Genomic DNA, 22,482 nt, shown 5'->3' on the forward strand with positions numbered 1-22,482 from the left:
TTGTACTTCATCAAAAGGTTCCATGTTCACAGAAGTAAAAATTAGGAAAGGAATTAGACAAGGATGTGTTTTGTCACACCTGCTATTTAATCATTATTCCGAGTTTCTATTTAAAGAGGTACTGGAGGATTCCAAGGGTGAAGTCAATGAGAATGGCGTAACTATCAACAGCATCAGATACGCCGATGATACGGTGTTCATTGCGGTTTCCGACTTGGATCTGCAAAGTCTCATAGACAAGACCAACTCTGTCTCTGAGCAATTTGATATGAAAATAATTATTAAGAAAACCAAAGTGATGAAACCAAAATGTACCTCAACCTTGCACAATAAGCCGGCACATTTTAGAACAGGTCAAACAGGTCAAACAAACTTAGTCTAAGTATGTAAAACAATTTTTGTTTTTAATTAAACTATAATATACAACTAATTTATTTCACTTGATATCTTATTATTTACTCTGACATAAATTACTATTATATAATTAATATAGTAAAACATAAATATTTATAGTTTGTTTCTTGTTTTTAGCAATTTTATAATCCAAATGTTACATGTCGAAAGTCGCAAAATAAAAAAAATGGGAAAATGATTTCATATGGAATCTCCAAGATATAGATTATTTAGATTTTAATAACATTTATACAACTTGATGAAGATTAAAGAAAAAACCCAAAACTTTGACCTCGACAAGCTAAGTAGTAAATAATAACATATAAATAAATCACTTATTATGTTAATTATTGGCAATAATTTTATCGACTGACTGTATTTTGAATACAGAGAAACTAGTTTTATAAGTATGTGTTTCAAGTTTGTTGGTGTTTTAATCTTAGTTAACGTATTTTTAAGTAATCATGCGAATGCACAAAATCTAGACCAAGTTGGTAAGAAAATTATTTGTCATATAAATTTCTTGTTGTGACGATACTCAAAGAAACACAATGCACATTGGGTAACTTAACCTCAAATTTGTTGTCTCACTTGTGTTAATTTTCATGTATGTTACTATATAATAACTTATAGTTAGCACGGTCATCGGTAAACAAGTTTATGATAGATACTCTCACCAAACTTTGAGTATCGCTTAATTAAGGTATTAATGGGTACTGCTATTCTTTTTAATTAACCCTACAATATGGGACCGTTTTTGCCAAACGTAAATACCGGACTATCGTCAAGTTTACTGCTCCATAGAAAAAAGCTTAAATTCTTCTATTTTGAATTTGTTATTATTTTATACAGAAAAAAAATCTGTATAAAAGTTCTGTATGATTCTCAGTATAAAATCAAAAGCATAAAATTATAAAGCAAATATATTTGTGTATTTTTAGGAACATAGAATACAAATATCTCCTCGGTTTTCTTCGCAAATTGGCTTCTTGCACTCTTTGCAATAGTTGATGGTCATGCGCATTTTTTTAATTAGACAGTAGAAACAAATACTCCTCTTCTTTTCCTGGGTTATATCTGCATCATCTTATTTAGTTATGTTAAGGATTTCAGCTATGTCTTGGCGTATATTTCGACGTTAACTTGCGGTGTTGTATCTGTTTAGCATCCATGGTTTTGCAAGACAAAAGCTTAACTCAATCATATTATTGATATCTGGAGATAGGTTTTTTGCTTTTCTTTAACATAATAAAAGTATAAATAACGTAATAGTTTATACTGGTCATATTTTTAATTTCATAAAATACGCATAATGGCCATCTCCGTGTTTTTCTGCTGGAACTCATATTAGAACACATTTGGGCGAAGGTGTCTACACCTGCTTTGGTTTCATTATAGTTATGAATTATGGATGGATTGCTGGTTTCTTCTACAATTTTTGCTCCCACATAATTTGTTGAAAATAACAAAACTACTTTATTTCTTTTTGGCATGTAAATACTAACGTCTTTTTTCTATCGAAACAGAACACTGACGTATTACAGTTTCGGTCTTTCACTTTAGAGAACTCCTAGGAATCTTCTTCTTCTTCTTATACTTAATGGTTCCTATCATGGTTAATTTGTAGGGATCTTGTAACAATTGGTCAGCAAGAGAAACCGATGTGAACCAGATGTCCATAGTTACATTGCAATGCGTACCGTGATTTGATTTAGTCAACTCTTTTACATAAAATTCAGCAAAAATAGGGGCAAACTGTTGGTTTCTGTTTTTTCCCAAGTAAGGACTTGTATCACATATATTTTTGTCAAACATTTTGGCTTAGCCCTCATCCGGACACTTATTTTTTCTGACATAGTAGGACAGAGTGTGTCCGTCGGACACATGGTTACAATATTATGGTATTTCATGTTATTTATTAAAATATGTATCAATTCTTTTGAATTTTAATTTTTAGCTAATAAAGTAATAATTAGTGAGTGCTCGGTCTATAAAAAATAAAATACAATGCAAATCTTAACCTATAGTTTTAAAGTATCTACAATGATGATATGTTATTACTTTCTTAGGCAACTAATACACTCATGTTTTATACTCCTGTGCTTGTTGCAAACGTTCGTGATGCAATTATTACAAGTTTCTCGTTACTAGTGATCTTAGATCAATCTTTATACAATGATAAAGTCTCTACTTTCCTTAATAATAATAACTTCACTCCACTCACAACAGATCCCTCAAAAAAGTTTATGAACAAATTAAAAGGAAACATCAAACATTTTACAGATTTCTTCTCAGAACACTTTGCATCATATTAAAAACTTCCAAGCAACCCTTTAACACCCAGACTGTATGGTTTACCTAAGATACACAAGGAGAGCATTCCTATTCGTCCAGTTGTTAGTTTCATAAACACTTCAGTTTCCATCTTATCAAAATTCATATTGAATCTTATTAACAACATGACGAACAATACCCCTCGATTCTCAGTCAAAAATACTAGTCATCTAGTCAGTAACCTACAACAGATGAAACTTCACCCCAACATTACCATGCTCGCATTTGATGTTAGCAATCTATTTACCTCTGTCCCCAAACAAGAAACAATTAATCTGGTTCACTCTTTTTTAAAAACCAATTCTATCACCTTGTCTACTACAAACTCCATTATCCAACTATTACAACTTTGCTTAGACCAAGATTGCTTTATTTTTAACAACAAATATTATAGACAACCTGACGGCTTAGCCATGGGTAGCTCTCTCTCCCCTCTATTAGCTGATGTATTTATGGATCATTTAGAATCCACACAGATTATGAAAAACCCTGAAATACTCTATTGGTTTCGATATGTTGACGACTGTTTAGTCTTCATTTCAGGTAACTCCAATGCAGCTGAACTACTACTTTCTAAATTAATCAAATCCACCCCAATATCAAGTTCACCATGGAACTAGAATCATCCACGTCAATCAATTTTGTTGGTCTCACCATTACCAGATTGAATGACCACTTCGACTTCAGTATCTATAGGAAACCCACACAGACTGACCATGTAATACCATTCTCATCTAACCACCCCATGTCTCATAAATATGCAGCTTATCATAGTTACATCCATCGCCTGGAAAGCATTCCACTTTTTCACTCAAACTACAAAAAAAAACTCAACATTATCAAACAAATAGCAGTCAACAACGGTTTTGATCGTAACATAGTCAATAAACTCATCCATAGAAGACGTCTTAAGAGCCTGCAGGAGACTGCGTTCCCCAGAGACCCTACCACCAAACTCAATTACGTTTCACTTCCATATCATCATGAGAGTCTTTCTGGAGATATTCGAAATATAATCAAACGTTCAGTTGAAAACGTCCATGTTTCTTTTAAAGTACCCAACACCTTGGGTCAGTATATATCCAATTCCAAAGACCCCATCAATTATATGAACCATAGTGGTGTTTATGGACTCAAATGTTCTGATTGTGATTGTGATGCCACCTACATAGGAAGAATATGTAGATCATTGTCTTCACGCTCTCTAGAGCACACAAAAAGAGAAAACACTTCCACTTTCTCTCAACATCTTAAAGAACATAACCACACCCTTAATATCCCAGAAGACGTTTCACTTATTCATAATTTCCCTCAAAAAAACTTACTCAAACTAGACTTATATGAACACCTAGAAATTATTAACGAAAAACAGAGAAGTCCAAATTGTGTTAATCGCCATGTCTCATTCAATCGAGACTTCCTTCCACTCCATCGTCAACTATTCTCATAACCCACATTCTTACTTTACTTCTTCATTAGTATTAGATTTTTCGTTCTTCTTCTATAACCTATTAATCTTCCTTAGTCCTATCAAACTTTTTTCAATATATCCAATTCCCCCCCTTTCCTCACTTCTTTCTAGGAACCTAAGCGCCAAGTCTGACCCCACACCTAATATTCTCCATGCTCCTTTTCTACAAACTAAATTCAGAGCTGATTATTCCACTTCCCCTTCAAAAATTTTCTCATTACCATACATCTTTATCTACTTAACCACATATTATCACATTTTCATACTGTTTTCACTACACTTTATTTTACTTAACCACTTTCTCTCAAGGTTTGGTTCCGGATCTCTGGAGACTTCAGCCTCATGTAGAATCTTTTCTTCTTTCACAATAATATTAAAACATCACATAACTTTAGTAAATTTAACAGAGCCACCTAAAACCCAACTACTCTTGCAGTTTTTACATATCGTTAAAATACACACCAAAAGCCTATTACCTTCATCTACCTACCTTAAACTCAAACTTATAACTCGTCCTTTATATATTTCTCAGGTACCAAATGTTCCTTTTAACATGTAGGGCCTTTTTCTTTTTCTTAAGTTATAACTTGAGCAATGTTTGAACAATACAATACCAAACCACCTATCAGCCATCAATTTTCTGTTTATATTGCATACTGGTCAACACACAAAACAACTTACCATCTTTACCCTTCAAACCGAACCAGTAATTTATGTTCATGAACTTATAACTTAAAAAATCTATTACATTTACCAGGTACCAAATGTTGTTTTCTGACATAGAGGGCCTTCCATGCTTAAGTTGTAAGTTAAGCAATACATGAACATTACATTACAAAAACATTCTTTTCATATTCAAATTTCATCTTAACAGCAAATTCAAACATATTATTTACTATATCACTCCTCAACAATAAATTTTATAGAACCATCTTCCTACATATGTCTTTTTCACTATTTCCTAGGTCCCAAATGTTTTATAACATACAGGACCTGTTGTTAAAATCTTTAGTTAAGAACAATCAAATTTAGACACATGTATAGTTGGTTGCCTATCGATACCTACAAAATTTCATGTAGGTACTCCAGTTTACCTAAATTAATTTATAAAACAAATTTTTTCAATGTTTTTCAACATAAATATAGGACAAATTTACATTACAGACTACAACATTGATGGTTGATACTGTTATATTATTACAATTGTAATTTATTCAATTTTAAATAATGCTGGCTTCTGTCATTTTAGACAACTACCGTAAGTTGCACTGACTGCTTTGTTCTGACATCTGTCCTAACATGTCAATATTGTCATTTTTATCAGTTGTTATCAACAGGTCCTCGAAGACACTTTGTCTCAGGACCAAGTAACCGATGTAGTAACCGATACGTTGCCATGTTACCAATTCCAACGGTAACTTAAACATCCTAATTTTTAATAACATATAATGTAACATATTTGTAAATTTATAACATTTAAAGGGTTTTCACCCATATATTTTAGTGGCTCATAGCATGTACACTTTGTAAATATTAACCACATTTTGCATAACCTTAGTCAACATTTTAAATCTTACGTTCTTTTTAATTAAAGTGGTTATATACTTTCAGGTTACACTGATGATGGAATTTACATTCCGAAAACGTTCTGTATTTGTGATATAGCCCGTTTGGGTATTTTATTTATACTATTATTTATAACTTTAACTAAAAATTTGAAATAAAATTTTTTTGTGATACACAGTATACAACCAGCTACAGGAACTTAGTTTCCTAGTGGATATTACAAGTTTGTTTTTGTGTTCTTGATTTTTTTGATGACATAAATAACATCTTATTTTCTGTGTTGACTGAGGTTTGGTACTGGTGGCAGTTGCTTCTTTTGCAAAGTTCGCCATAAGGAATCTGGTTGATTTAGACAGTCTTACGTTCGATCTGCAGATAATATCGAATCTATCTTTCGAATAATTGTTCTGCTGTTTTAATTATGAATAGATGTCTTTTTTATGTGGCTTGATTAAAATATCATAAGATGCTAGACAGCATACATCTAACATATTCATATAATATGCGAAAGTCCAACGGTTTGTTTTATGATTGCACATATATTGATGCACCATCTGGTCCAGCGAGTCAACTCCACCTTTTGGTTTATTATAGTCGAGAATTATTTCTGGTTTATGGTTCATCTCTTTTCTATTCTCATCCGAGTAATGCATTGTTGACAACATCATGACACTTTTCATGGACTTAGACACGTATGATACCAATGTTGTCTTTTTTGTAAAACCAAATGTAGAAGACAATGGCTCCTTGTTCTTACCTGATTTAAACTCAGGAGGAATAAAATTTTTATTTTTTCTAACTGTGCCAACAATAACTGTTAAACCATTGGATAGCATATTATAAGCCATATCTAAGTTTGTAAAATAGTTATCACATGTTACGTTCCTGTTGGTTCGGTAATAAGGTTCGCTTAGTGATTCTACCACTTTACGTCCCAAACCAGTAGCTACTTGGGGTTACCTTCTTTGTCGAGATATGGAATCGCATTTAGAGAATAAAAAGTATCTGAGTCACATGCCCACCATATTTTCATTCCATACTTATCGGGTTTCGAGGGAATATATTGTTTGAACAGACATCTTCCACGATAAGGAATCAACTGCTCGTCGATTTGAAATTTCCTAGTAGTTGATCCCATATATCCCGTATAGCAGCCAGTTTTTCTTTTTTACGTCTCTTGGATCTGTAGTCAATAAACTGAATTCCAAAAAGCTTCATAACTTGCACAGTTCAATTTCAGATGCCCAATGTAAACAGGAGACCAAAGAAAGCATACATTTCAATTCTATCGTAGGACTTCCATGGTTTATTTTGCAATACAGGATGAGCATCTAGATTGGTATAACGGATAATGTCATCCACAACATTTTCAGTCAAATATAAGCGAAATGTGTCTAGTGGGTCTTCAATGCGTGTTCCATGTGGAAGTTAAACTTTGTGTAGTGGTTCTTTTACTAAATTGATGATGAACTCGTGTTTGTCCAGTCCGAAAAGGTTGTGATCACCACTCAGTTTTATCTTTAGCAACATACATTTCTGGTTGACTGTTTCTGATGTGTTGTTCAAGAGCTGAAATTTTATCATGAAGTATACTAGTCTCAATCTAAGTTTTATTGTATACTTCCTTATGAATTAATAGTCAAACTAGTCATAGCTTATTTAGTACTTAACGTGACCGACTTTTACTTTCAATAAAGCATATAAAAACATGACTTCATACAAATTTTTAGCTTTACAGACGCCACAGAACCTCTTAAATCTTAAAAAGAAGCTTTTTTGACTTAATTTTTTTCTGGACGCAATTTTACTTTTAAAAATCTGAAAAAATTCATGAGGGTGTATTTTTTAAACACAAAATAGCCTGATTTTTTTCAAATTTTTATATTGAAAATTAAGCCTAGGAAAAATCATTGAAATTTTCAATAATTTCTTAGGTTATGTAAATAATTTTTGGCTGTAGATAAAATTAGTATCTACGCAATAGGACAAACATGAAAAATGTCCTAAAATAAGATAGAGTATAACATAGATTGCTGGTTACAAAATATGTGGGCTCTCACCTGTAATATAAGAATGTCTTAAACACTAATGGTTCAAAAAGCTATCCAAAGGTAAAAACGATTTATTAAAGAGAAAAAGAAAGAAAAACAAATAGCATAAATAAAATCAGTACAGATACATAAAGAACTAAACAAAATTCCTACTACTAAATACTACTTACTAGTTATTAAGTCTTTCGAAAGTGTATGTGCACTATTGTCTATCCAAGTCGTTATCACGAAGATCCTGGATCAAGAGCTGCGGAGATGTGGTAACTATGTGTCAAAGGCCACCCAGAGAACCATGCGAAAAAAACTTCGCGCACAAAAAAACTATAATACTAAAAAGACTGTTGACAAATTTTTTTGACAATCGTTTGACATTTATAGAGTGGGTGCATTTTTGTCAAAAGTGGAGTTAAATACTAAATTAAAAATATTTATAAATAGTTTTACATGTTCGAATGGAATTATTCGAACATTGGCTAACTTTTAAATTGTAATTTTATATGTATTTTTTGACGTGACAACGTCTTAAATTAGGTTGTGGCTCGGAGTCACTCATGAAAAAGTGTAACGCCCGCTCACGTCTGTTACGATGAGTCACCGAACGAGAGAGAAGCCCGCCGGACCGGCGAATGCCTTGCGTCTCTCTCCCACTCAAACATGATCGGTCCGCTGCGCGCGCAGCACTAGAGAATTAGGCGCATTGAATCGGTGCGTGCTTGTGTCTCTGTCTTTCTCGAGCGTTCTTGGCGTTGGAAAACCGAGAAAGCGTCATAATACAAGTTCACACGTGTGGTTAAAGTATCGTCAGCTATGTCTGTAGTGAAAATGTGGAGTGCTTAGATTCGTCATTTACAACAACTACAACAATAAAGGTAAATAATTGTACACTAATATTTCATTATAGTAAACTATGATTGATTGATTAATTGTTAGATTGACACAAAAGTTGAGAAACTGAGTTTATAGGTTATGTCATACTATTGACAAATGTTGATAGTGTTAAGTAAATTATTAGTTTAAATCACTCTGCAATCAATCGTAATTCAGTCGATTGAGAAGAAACAGCGCGTTTCAACTGCAAACAACTATTGTGCAATTTAATAATATTCATATCAATAAATATTCTAACGAGAAAAAGACGTGGTCACGTAAAATCTTCGCCCGTAAAACCGACTTTACAGGCAACTGATTTTTTTCGTTCTTTTGAATGACTAAGGTAAAATTTTTAATTTCTGAGCGGAAAGCACTAAAAAATAAAAAAAAATCGTTTTTTTTTTCATTTATTTGCACATAACCTTAAAACTCAGTTGGTAATTGCACATTTTTCAACATTTTTTTCTTCCATATTATCAAATTCTATCGTAAAAGTCCCCATTTAACTCTTTCATAAAGATAAAATTCGAAAATACCAAGTTTTTTATCCTTTTCGCTCTTTTTTTACCTTACCTCAAAATCAGATAGTTAGCTTTTCCATCTATTTACTAACAGACTATGAATCATCATTGCCAAAATAATAATTTTTAACTTACAAATTCATCATCCCTTTGTCCTAAAATTCCTGAAGTAGTTGCTCAAATCAAAGTTTAGAGTTGAATATTATAATTGCCATATATCCTATAGGCACGCATATCGTACTCTATGGGCTAATACAGTCAAAATCATAAGAAGGCGACACGAAGGCGATACGAAGGCGACACTAAGACGAAAGCAGTGGCGACAACAACAATGTTTGCTATGCGCATGATCCGTAACCATTGACAACGACAATGGGAGTATGCGCCTTACAGACATTGTTTCTGTCACCACTGCTTTCGCCTTGGTGTCGACTTCGTTTCGCCTTCATTCCGCCGTCGCCTTCGTATCGCTTTGACTGTCTTAGCCGTATTATCAAATAATCCTCTTCTTCTAAAATCCGTTGCAATATTATCGAGGATCTTGAAAACTATCAATCATGTGGAAAAGTATCGAAAGAATCAAGTATATTAAAGTTATCACATAGAATTTTTACATCTGATGTTGAACCAGTCATAGATGAGAATAGTGATGAAGATTAAAATGTAATTGAACTGTTAATTTAAATACCCTATTGTATAACAATTTCATAATAATAAATATTTTTGTAACCAAATATTTTATATATGTCTTAGTTTATATCCAAATGAATTTATAATACAATTTTTAAAATGTTAAAAAACATTTAAAAAATAATAATAATATTATTCTTTTCCTATTGAGGTGATCCTAGAGATATATCACTTTATGCAATTAACGAGTCAAAAATAAAAATAATGCTTAGAACCAGTTTTTTCAAGTTTTGACTATTTAAGAAAAAAAAAAAGACAAGTGGTATAACAAAATTGAAGGGTGCGATCAAAAATACGCGGAAATTCGATCATTTAGCTACTGGATTTTAAGGTTATGAGCCAATAAAGTGGGAAAATATTAGAAAAACAATTTTTCGCAACTTGAGAATTTGTAAGTTAAAAATTATTATTTTAGCAATGATGATTCATAGCCCGTAAGAAAATTGATAAAAAAGCTTACATCTAACTACTTACCTGATTTTTGGGATAAGGTAAAAAAAGTGCGAAAAGGATAAAAAACGTGATATTTTCGAATTTTATCTTTATGAAAGGGTTAAATGGGGACTTTACAATAAAATTTGATGATGTGGAAGAAAAAATGTTGAATTATCAACTGAGTTTTGAGGTTATGTGCAAATAAATGAGTAAAAAAACGGTTTTTTTGATTTTTCGATGCTTTCCGCTAAGAAATTGAAAATTCTGCCTTAGTCATTCAAAAAAACAAAAAAAAGTACATAAAAAATTACCATTTAAAAGTTAGCCAAAGCTCATTAACATAACATAAGAAATTATTGAAAATTTCAATAATTTTACCTAGACTCAATTTTCAATATAAAAATTTGAAAAAAATGAGGCGATTTTGTATTCGACAGATACATCTTCATGATTTTTTTCAGATTTTTTAAAGCAAAATTGCGCCCATAAAAAAATAAAGTCGAAAAAAGCTTCTTTTTTTAGATTTAAGAGGTTCTATGGCCTCTGGGAAGCTAAAAATTTGTATGAAGTCATATTTTTATATGCTTTATTAAAAGCATAAGTCGCGGTGCTGATCTATGTGGAGGAACTTTTGACCATCTTATACCGCTATGCCTTTATTTTACTATCTTCGGAAATGATTTAAGTAGATGTAAATCAACTATTTGAAAATGATAAAATACAGCTTGAGCATTTATTCTGAGTAAAATTTTAAAATATGTAATATCGGGAATACATTTTGAAAAAAAAAAATATTAAAAATCAAAACAACTGATTAGAATATAACAGTTTTAAGCTGCGCTTAACCAACGAATTATCTTTATTAAGTATTTTAGCATTTTGGATTATAATAAATTATAAGAATTTATTTTATTCAAAAATTTTAACTTACCTAACCATAGCTTATTTTACAAAAGTAGTGAAATTTACAAACGCAGTAGAATTGGCAATGCTGGTATCCTATATCCGTACACTGCCATATGGGTGTGATTTCCACTATAGAAGTCGTACTTCGTACTTTTTAATTTTTGAAGTCTTTGTCGTCATTTGCATTGAGTGTAGGTATATTTATTTATTTATTTGTTACGTCCGATAAAATACGATAATTTTATCAACAATGTATGATTCTCTGACTGCGATGACCTAGCAACTCTGACTTCTTTCCCCTCTGTGTAATATCGCTGTGTAAAACAGAATATTTCCTTGTTTGACATTTGGTTTTGACAAAAATTGACCTTCTTCTCGCTTTTATTTTGACAGTCACGAAAAAATTTAAATTAAACATATATTTTTAAATCCGTAAAATAGTTTCGAAACACAATTCAGGTTTCTTCTTTAGACACTTTGGACGTGAAATCAAACTAATTCGCTATGGATTTCTTCTTAGTTGAGGAGACATGTCGTGAAATGCAAATTTTAGATTCCCCATGTCCCTATTAACATCTTTATCAACGTCTGTTTTTCCTTGCAATTTTTAGAAGGCTCAGATTAAAGAAGAAATCTGAATTGTGTTTCGAAACTATTTTACGGATTTAGTATTAGATGTCGCTATTGCGTCCATATCGAAGCCATTTTATTGTTGCTTCTTAAAGACAGAAAATATTTATTTTTCACGTTAAGAAAGCCTATGAACAGCTGTTCTGACGAGCCCTATTAGGGCGAAATACGTATAAACAGATACATAGACACTTTGGACGTGAAATCAAATCTTACTGTCATTTTCATCATATACTTTTACTTTTTACTCCCTGCTTTATTGTTAATTAATGGTAAAGTAATATATAATAGTGTCAGTAGATAGATAGATAAAGTATACAATAGATAATTATTTTTTAGGTGACCCACAATCTCAACCTTCTTTGCATTTAATTACAAATGGAAACAAAAGCTTTTACATTGGAGATATTTTTCAGGTAAAGACGATTAGGTTTGTAGTAAAAAATTCAGTTTTGCAAAAATAAACAATTTTTCGGCTAAATTTTTTTTGATTCTTTTTTTTTTTAATTAACCAAAGGTAAGATTTTTGTAAATTTTTGAAAAGAAATCGTATATAACGTCTTTGTCAGACCATCAAATGAAGAACTAGATAATCGTGTGGGGAAAAATAAATATATTTTAGTTGTCTAATTGTCTAATTTGTAACATTCTTTTCAAAACTTATGTTTTGTGTAAAACTTGAGGTCGCTGGGTAAATGAATTAGAATAATAACAAAGAAAATGCAATATTTTGGTTGTGAATAAATTGGCAATTAATTTAAATATCACGAAATATACCTTGGCTTAACTCATTACGTTTTTCTGTATACAGAAAAAAACACTTACATTTGAAATATGGTGTATTAATTGTAACAAGTGGTAGAAGAGTAGCCTCTAATGAAAGAAAATAATAGCTTTTAAAGTAAATAAGCAGTTAAAATATACCATTAAATAAGATCATATTATAATACAGTAATAAAAATATTAAATTGAAAATATGTAAATAAATACCAAATACTTATCAAAACAACAATATAAGGTGAAAATTTTCTACGGTGAAAAAACGAACTAATTTTTTAAAACCGTACCTAATTTTTCTAGTTTGATTAAATCAATTGATTAGTTGGTAATAGTGGAACGTTTAATCAAAACATGATACACATCCATCTTTCTGTTCAAAAGTTATGACCAATAGAAGTTTCAATCAAAATTCAAAACTCGCCCTGTGTACTCTTTAATGGTCACTTGTTCATCTCTAAAAGAGTCTCGATACGAGGTAAGAGTATGTATAAGTAAGTAAATAATAAATATTTACCAGCATTAACCAAATTAACCATAAATTTAGATGATACGAGTGATAACAGTGACTCTGAGTAGATAGTAGTACTTAATTCGAACTAGGTGTTAGTTGAAACCTTTATTTCTATTGTAATTGTAGATATTCTCATTTTGCATATATATTTCTGAAAACAGGGTATAAACATACTCCTTGATAGGACAAAAATTATTAACGTTTAGAGGAGTATGTCAATTAAAACTGTCACTGTCACAATGGCAGTTGCCAAACTCGTCCGATACGTCTAACGGTAGGAAACAATAAGTAGAATGTAAATTTATAGGTTTTTATCGCTCAATCTCCCACCTCCACTAGTTTAATTTCTTTTTATCTCATAACTTAATGTGTTTTCTATCTTTTGCGTTATTCTGTCGGTTATTAGCGAGCTCATCACTGTATAGTTAAATATAAATGTACATTAAAACTTTTTAAAATACGTTCAGAAATAATAGCCATTTCCTATTTATTACAATGACAGCAGTAGGTACTTTATACTTATAATTTTTAAGAAATGAATGTAACTTGAATTGACTATTTCTTGTTGTGTTTTTTACAATACGTAATTAAGACAGCATGGCTAATAATAAGCAATCAATTATTTAGCCGAGTACTACAAGTATTGGTAAACAAAATTTATAAATAAATAATATACTATTATTAACAATGTTTTATATAGATATTATTATTTTACAATAAGTTCTGTTCAGTTGAGTCGATTAGTGTTATCACTCCCAAGATATATCACAGAAGTTAACAACACCGATATTTTTTATTTAAACTTTACAGAAAATGAAACTTTTGGGTAAATAAAATTAAATAAAAGTAAAAACTTTTATTTAATTTAAAATTAGATATCTACGCTACTGTTCAATAAAGTAGGGGTCATTCTGGCAGTGTTGCCATTTTACTAGTATTTAACTCGCTCTGGTTCCCAGTGCCATACACCCAATACTAAGGAAAACACGTCCTGAAGAGGCAAAAGCCTAAAACAGGACAGCGTAGCCATCCAAACACAAGAAAAACACCCAAAAACCCACACGACCAACACTACAATGGATATAAATTTTCTCACGAAATTACGTGCCGACTTTACAGCTCCTCACGTCTTATCCGTTAGTATTTCTTGGGTGTAGGTTCAATTGACAGAAGTAAAAATTGATATCTGATATCTCATGGTTTACTGTCATTAGTATATAATTATTTTTATATGGGCGTATCGTTGGTGATTTCGAAAAAGGTAAAGTGGAGATATGTTATAACTTTAAGAGTCTTTTATGGTGTTATATTTATTATTCGGCATACGGTTTCGACTTCTCTCTCATTTATTCTGATTGGTGATCCTATGAGCCTGACGCCTTGTAGACCATAGTTCTCTAGCTGTTTAAAGGGCTCTGTTATCTCTGTTAGTAAATCTTTAAAGTATTCTTCCCAAGTTTGCGGTGATATGATCCAGCTTTCTGAACTTTGGCTTCCACCAATGTATGTATTTAGCATGGTGCACTTTTTTTCCCAGGATTCATTTTTCTTTTGGCATATTTTTCTTCTGACCATCGCTTGCATTTTTTTGTATTCGATTCTGTCTTCTACATTTCTTGTGTTCAGATATTTTTGATACAATTTTCTTTTCTGTGTTATTTCCTGCGAAATATCTTGATCCCACCAATATGGTTTTTGTTGTCCGATCTTTTCATATTGCCCTAGTGCTTCTAGGGTAGCGGCGTGTATACATTCTTCGATGGTTTTGTATAACCGATTAACATTCCTGGTATTATCTTCCGTTTCAATTAGTTTTTGTTCCAGTCTACCTTTATATAAGTTTCTTGGTGTAGTGTAAACTATTCAAATTGTATCGTACTTCTTGTACTTGCTCCTTTGTATGGTTATCTTGCGGCGTTTTCTGTTCTCTTTTATATGGAAATGAAATATCTGAACGTAGGAGGTAGTGGTCACTGCCACAAGTGGGTCCTCTACATGCTCTTACGTTTGTTGTTTTCAGTCGACTTTTTTGTTTGAGGATGACATAGTCAACGTATTGAGTCAACGTATATTTATGAATGTTTCTATGTTGGAAATATCCATTTATGATTCTGAGTCCATTCTGTTCCCATATATCTATTAACCTTTCTCCGTTATTGTTCGTATTATCTTCTCCATATCTACCTACTACTTTATCGTTGTTCTTTTTTCCGACTCTGCTGTTGAAGTCTCCCAAGACTATTATTTCTCTTGTGTTACCCACCTTTGTGGTTTCTTTATTCAGTTGTTCGAAAAAGTTATCTTTCACATTTACAATAGTATCGTCATTGTTTGCATATATTCCCAGAATGGTCAGTCTGTATCCTTTTATACATATATTCATTTTTATCATTCTTTCGTTGATGCCATCCCATGATGTAATGTATTTTCTGAAGCGACGGTGTATCATAATGGAGACTCCTTTTTGAGCTCTACCTTCTTTTGTGACTCCGGTGTAGAAATAATCGTATTTACCTAGGTTTTCCGATCCTTGACCTTTCCGTTTGGTTTCTGTAATAATAGCTATGTCTATCTTCATTTTGTTTAGTTTCTCTAAGATTTCTGGAGCTTTCTTTGAGATCCCTTGGACGTTCCATGTCTCAAAAATCATTTTCCTGTTCCGCAGCATTTTTCGTCGTCGTATATCAGTCCGGTTCCGAGGCTGGATTTTGGAGTTTTTAACCTTTACCATTTTTGACGAATATCGAGTGATTAACCCAATGCCCCCAACTTGGAGGACCAGGCTTTGATTTTGGAGCTTTTCTTCTTCTAGACGGTTTGCTTTCACTGCAGGTTTTCAATTTGGAAAAAATGCCGAATTTCCCAAAAGGCCTACAAGGTCGCTTTCCTTGTAGTTTCGGAATATTATGACAAGATGGATTTGTATAGTAGAAATATACAAAACATATTTAATTTGTTGACTATATCTTAATGTACATCACACAAAAAACTCTACTTTTAAATAGCAATACGCCGTTAGTACAAAATTTTCATCTCAATTTTTTAAACTTTCCTCCACATTTTTTTTTGCTCTGATTGCATTATTTTTATGTAGTAGTTTCAGGTGGTATTGAATATTTATATATAACTGTAGTTTTTTTACATAAAAATATCTCATTATTACTTCTTTAATAATAATAATTATTGTTCCAGGGCAACTTTTTTAGATCAGAACAATTCTGCAGACAACATGGAATGAATTTAGTTTCAATAAGCTCTTCGGAAGAAAATGATTTCTTAAAATCTGTCATTGTGAAACAGGGTAAAAAATCTGGTAATTTAAAATATATTACAACACCACACTAAAACCAATAATTTTTTTTATTTAGTTTAATTGCCTCGATAATCAAGGTCATTGGCACGGTACAATTGATTTATTACTATAGAAATTACACAATAGGTATTAAATGTTATTAAAAAGATTAGCGTCTTTGAGAAACTATAGAATTTTGGTGTATTCACATGAATATTTTAGAATATCTGCGAGCGATGTCTTCAAGTTATTTTTCCGGGCATGGTTGGTGTACTGTTGGTAATCCGTTAATATATGGTATACGATAAGGGCACAATTGTACTGTTGACATGTTGGAGGTTCATCGGTGGACATTAAGTAGACATGTGTCAATCTTGTGTGGCCGATTAGAAGTCTTCTTTTAATCCGTGATTTGTTGCGAGTGAAGATAGTAAGACTTGGCCGGGTAATTTAAGGTTGAATTCTGCGTAGGGCTATATCACAGTTATTCCAACGAGCTTGCCAAGATTCTCGGATTAGCTTTTTAAACTTAGCTTTAAGGTCTTAGCTTAGATGTATCGTTGTTTGGCTAATTGATGAAGTAACCGCTTCTTTAGCAGTTCAGCAGTTGCGATCAGCAGTTTCGTTACCGACAAAGCCTATGTGTGACGGAAGCCAGATAAGTGAGACTTGGGTTTCTTGAGCATAAAGAGATTATATTATTCTAAACTATATTCTATATTATATGATATTCTATGTTATATTCTAAACTAGTGGATGATCAGTAAATATTCATTTTAATCAGAATATGGAGGAAAGGAAATCGGGGTAAATTGATACATTTTTAAATGAGGTGTAAATAAATTTAAAGGCTTGTAGGATGCTAAACATTAAACAACTCTCCTGTTTGAATGCTGCATGATTATACTTTCTTTATAAGTGTGTTTTTTATAGGTGTGTCATATATGTTGTAAATGGTGATCATCATCATCATTTTGGCTTTACAACCCTAGGTGGGGCCTAGCCTCCTCAAGCATCTCTCTCCAGTCGCCCCTATCCATCGCCCTTCTTCGAAAAGCACGTATTCCCATATTTTTCATGTCTTCATCGATGTTATCAAGGAACCTTGTTCTAGGTCTTCGTCTTCTTCTCTGACCAATGGGTCTATTAAGGAGCGTTATTTTAGCTAGGTAATTTTATTCCATCCGCATTACATGCCCTATCCACCTCAGACGTCCTATCTTAATATGTTTTACGATATCAGGTTCCTGGTATATTCTATAAAGTTCGAAGATGTATCGTCTTCTTCACACTTCATTATTGTCATTCACTGCTCCATAAACTCGCCTTAGTACTTTTCTTTCGAAACATCCTAACGTGTTTTCATTATTTTTTATTAGAGTCCAGGTCTCTGAATCAGATGTTAGGACTGGACGTATTATTGTTTTGTAGAGTTTTTGTATTTCTCGATATAATTGTGGATTTACGGAGGAGATTGAACCCAAAATACCATCTGTTGGCCGCGCAAATTCTGCGGGGCAAATTCGTTCACTGCTTTAATGACGTCGTTTTCTATAACAAGGAGTCGTGGGATTTGTGGTTGCGTGCTTATTCTCATATACTTCGTTTTGTTTGTTTTTACTATTAAACCCAATTTTGCAGGTGATTATTTTAATGCTACGTACTCCTTTCGTACAGCATTTTCCGTTCTCTCAACAATATTGATATCATCAGCATAGGCCAAGATTTGCACTGATTTATTATATATTGAACCAGTGGTTGTGATTTGTGACATACGTATTACTTTTTCCAGAGCCAGATTGAACAGTATACTGGAAAAAGGGTCTCCCTGGCACATCACGTTATTTTTTTTAAAAGATTCAGACAGTTCTCCCTGAATTTGTACTCTATATTCAACTTTTTCAAGAGTTAGTTTTGTTAAATTTACCAACTGGTTTCTACTGAGTTGTAGGATACTTTGTAGTCTATAAATATGGGATGAGTATCAATGCCATATTCCAGTGTTTTTTCCAAAATTTGTTTCAGTGTTGCAATCTGATGAATTGTCGATTTACCACCTCTGAAGCAGCCTGATATTTTCCTACTATCCGCTCTGCATATGGTTGCATACGATGACATAGTGCTGCGGAAAATATTGTATACGCTGTATTTAGAAGGGAAATCCCTCTGTGGTTAGAGCATTCAAAGATATCTCCTCTTTGTGCATGGTGTTTGGTATATGACTAGTTGTATAACTGCATCTTTAACTTTAAGAATCGTTGGTGGTTCCTCTTCTCTCTCTTCGGTTCCCCTTACCTCATCTGTTTCGTCTTCCAGGTTTTCTTCTTTTTCCTCTATATTAAGCACCTGGTTAAAGTATTCCACCCATCTATTCAATACATCTTCCCTTGTTGTTAATATGTCGCCATTCTGACTTCTGTATTGTCTTATGGTTGCCTTGAATTATTTTCTGTTGATGTTAACATTCTTATACAATGCTCTGAATTCTTTTTTTCTCTTTGTCTGGTAATACTCTACAGTTGTTTTAATTCGTCGGGTAAGCATCTTTCTGTAGGCCTAATTTTTTTCTTACGTTGCATTCTTGCATTCATCGTCACACCAATGATTTCTACGGGCACAAATTTCTGTTTCTATTTCCTCTTTCGCTGCTGCTTCAATGTCTTCCTTTATTTTGGTCCAGTAGGAGTCTATATCCGTCTGGCATTCTTCAGTTACGTTTTGATTCCTTAGTCTGTTGGTGATGTTTTCCGAGTACCTTTCTGCAATTGCCGTATCTTTCAGCTTTTGCACATTCGATTTTTTGTGTCCATTTTATTTTCTTTACTAGAATTTGAAATTCTAGCCCTCAATGTTGAGATCACTAGGCAATGGTCTGAGTCTATGTTTGCTCCTCTATAACTTCTGTAGTTTATTACGTTTGTTCCATGCCTTGATTCTATTAAGATGTGATTAATCTGACTCGTTGTTCTATTATCAGGGGGGATTCAGGTTAGCTTGTGTATGTTCGTGTGTTCAAAATAGGTGCTAGTGAATGTCATATTTAGTCCTGCTGCTAAGTTTATCAGTCCTAATCCATTATTGACATAAGGTTGAATGCTCGAATAAATCAACTTTGAAAAATTAAAGGCAAATATCGAGCACAATTTTAATAGTCAAATCTTGCCCAAGTACTTTCGCTTTCTACAGCATCATCAGGGGCATTTCGTCAAAGAAACCTTTTAGCAGTCCCTGGTCCTCTCACGTTGGGTATAATCTTGATCAGGATTGCAGTCCTCTCTTCTGTCCTGCAAATGACGTATTTAACGTGCTGACCAAAAGTTTACCTTGTATCTTGGACTACTCTCAAGTACTTTACTTTTTGACAGGAAAGAGCCTTTCATCCTCCAGGACAAAAACTATATGGTATTAAGGTTTTTGTAGGTTAAGTATTTTAATTAGCATTCTTTTACTATTTTAGGTGATGAAAGTGATGAGTTTTGGACGTCAGGTACGAAATTACCAGACTCCCATAAATGGATTTGGTTTACCACCGGTAGGACGATACCTTACTTTAATTGGTTAAAGGGGCAACCAGATTCTAATAAAGATTATCAGTGTATACAAGCCAAAATTACTAATAATCTACTGCAGTGGAGTAATAAAGATTGCTGGGAAGAATATCATTTCATATGCGAAACAACTAGAACAGTCGTTGAAGGTACGGAAATCAACAACGATTACAGTCATCTTATAAATATTAGGTACTAGTAATTCTTTTATTGCATTTGGATAAAAAAGGTCCTGCTTGGATTTAGAGACTAAAAATTTGGTTTTGATTGAGTTTATTTTATTGCCTATTTAGTGTATGTATAATAATTGTAGATGATGTCTGCGAGTTCCTTTAATATTATTTTTGGTATGTTCTGGTTGTTGAATACTTTGAGAACGCTAAAATAATGATTTTTAGATTAATTTTCAAATTTTTTTGTAATCACCATCCCATTTCTAACTGATAATAGGTTTAAGAGCATTATTCACATCTTTTAAATTAAATACATTGTCAATCTGAAGTACTTTTTTGGAAATTTTTAGCCGAACAACAAGCCGAAAACCTTCGCTTGGTTAAAAAAATATTCACTTTTTGGTGAATTTTTTTTTTACACAAAAAGTGGTCAGAATAGAATCAACTTTTTCTTCCAGACAATTTTTTCTGAACAAAAAACACTCTAAGCAACTTGTCCTCATAAATGTTTTCGAGTTGTACGTTGAGTTTAAAAAATCCAAAAAGTTAAAAGAATTCATCTTTAAGGCTAGATTCTAATAAAAATAGTCATAGGAATATTTTCCACAACAAAAGTGTCTTTTTTAAGATATCTTTGAAATCGTTATTTAAAGCAAGATTCAAAAACGAAAAAAGAATATTATTGTTCCATTTGAGAAAACATCGATGACGTCATGTACATGGAAATGGTGACGTCATCATCCGATGCCAAATCCAAAATATAAATCCACCTGTCCAAGGATTTCGCCATTTCACTGTGACTGTATGTGTTCGTGTCCACGTGAACAATGAATAGTGTCACTTATTATACACACACCAAAATAATCTAGGGGACACCTTTGGTTAATAGCTTTAAATCAATGTTAGCTGCAAATACAAAAATAATTTTATGTTTTTAAACTTTTTGTTGTTTTGTCTATTATTGTACCAACTTGGACGGTCATGCTGATAAGAATGGCTATAAAAAATTTAACAAACCTTCAATATGCATTTTAGGCTATAAGATAAAAAGTAATATTTCTTATTGATACCGTATACATGGCCTACTTTGCCCAGCAAATTTCAGTTTTGTTTAAATATTTCTTTTCTTAACACATATAAATAAATATACTGCTCTCCAAAATTAACGCAACACCTAAAAAAACCATGATTTTGAAACTATATTTCTTCTGAACCCTTAATTGGATTTCGATGATTTATCTTTCACATTATAGGTATATTTCTGGGTAATTACTATGTTAATAGTTTTTATAAAAACGTCAACGTTTTACTTATATACGGGGCGTAAAAATAAAGTTATGTTTTTTCATCTACTTTTGCAACACCCTGTGCAATGTGTTAGAAACAAACGCTACATGTTATTAATATTCTGAGATCATTTTATTCTTTCTTCACATTTTGGTGAAAAAATCATTTTGATATCTCTATTATCAAAAAAGAAAAGTATGTTCAAATCATTACGTGATTTTTTACTCTCCAAAATTAACACATCACTTCAACTCTATCATAATTTTTATGCTATTTTTCTTTTGAATCCTTAATTGTATTTCGATGAGTTTATTTTCGATTGCAGATCTATTTCTAAGTTATTACTATATTAATCTTTTCTGGGAAATTTCAACGTTTCACTCATATATGGGATGTAAAAATAAATTTGATTTTTCATCTTATTTTGCAACACCCTCTGGAATTTATTAAAAGCAAACGCTACATCTTATTATTATTTCGAAAAATTTCCATTTTTTTAACGTTTTCGTAAAAACATCATCGATATCTTTATTATCAAAAAAGAAAAGTACTTATTTTATCGAATTGTAATACTCATTAATGGGAGCAGTTAATTGGCTATGAAAAATCAAACAATTTGACAGGACAGTTTTAGACTGTCAATATTGTTTACATTTCAAAAAATTGTTTTGCTTTTTTGCGCATGTTAGTTGACATGGGCCCTATGTTAAGAAATCTGAGCCGAGATGAATGTGTTCTGGCAATTACTTTAGCTGATGTAGGGTTAAGTTATTCAACGTTTTAGAGAAAAAAAAACGACCATACGAGACGATGTGGACAAGGAAGAGGAAGACTCACAACACCACGACAAGATCAGTTTATTAGATTTCGTGCTATAAGAGAACGTTTTCTCATAATGAGACATTTACAAATACAATTGGCAAATGTTCATAATATTCAAATTAGTAGAAACACTATACAAAGGCGTCTCGCTGAACAAGATCTGCATATAAGGATACCAGTCAGAGCACCAGTTTAAAACGTA

The 22,482-nt window shown here is 32.3% G+C and overlaps 1 protein-coding gene across 3 annotated transcripts in view; it reads left to right on the forward strand.

Moving 5' to 3' along the window:
• Positions 1-744: 744 nt before the first annotated feature.
• LOC140446923 (perlucin-like) overlaps positions 745-22,482 on the forward strand; it is a 29,373-nt gene continuing 7,635 nt past the window's right edge. Inside the window, exons 1-4 of one of the 3 annotated variants that reach the window (XM_072539515.1) lie at positions 745-887; positions 12,207-12,283; positions 16,351-16,471; positions 19,908-20,190. In XM_072539515.1, the coding sequence (XP_072395616.1) occupies positions 803-887; positions 12,207-12,283; positions 16,351-16,471; positions 19,908-20,190 (566 nt within the window). In that variant the 5' untranslated portion in view covers positions 745-802. The remainder of the gene's footprint in view (positions 888-12,206; positions 12,284-16,350; positions 16,472-19,907; positions 20,191-22,482) is intronic. The other 2 variants (XM_072539517.1, XM_072539516.1) reach the window with 2 other exon arrangements.

The sequence above is a fragment of the Diabrotica undecimpunctata genome, chromosome 7 (assembly GCF_040954645.1).
Source record: "Diabrotica undecimpunctata isolate CICGRU chromosome 7, icDiaUnde3, whole genome shotgun sequence".
NCBI classification, from domain to species: domain Eukaryota; kingdom Metazoa; phylum Arthropoda; class Insecta; order Coleoptera; family Chrysomelidae; genus Diabrotica; species Diabrotica undecimpunctata.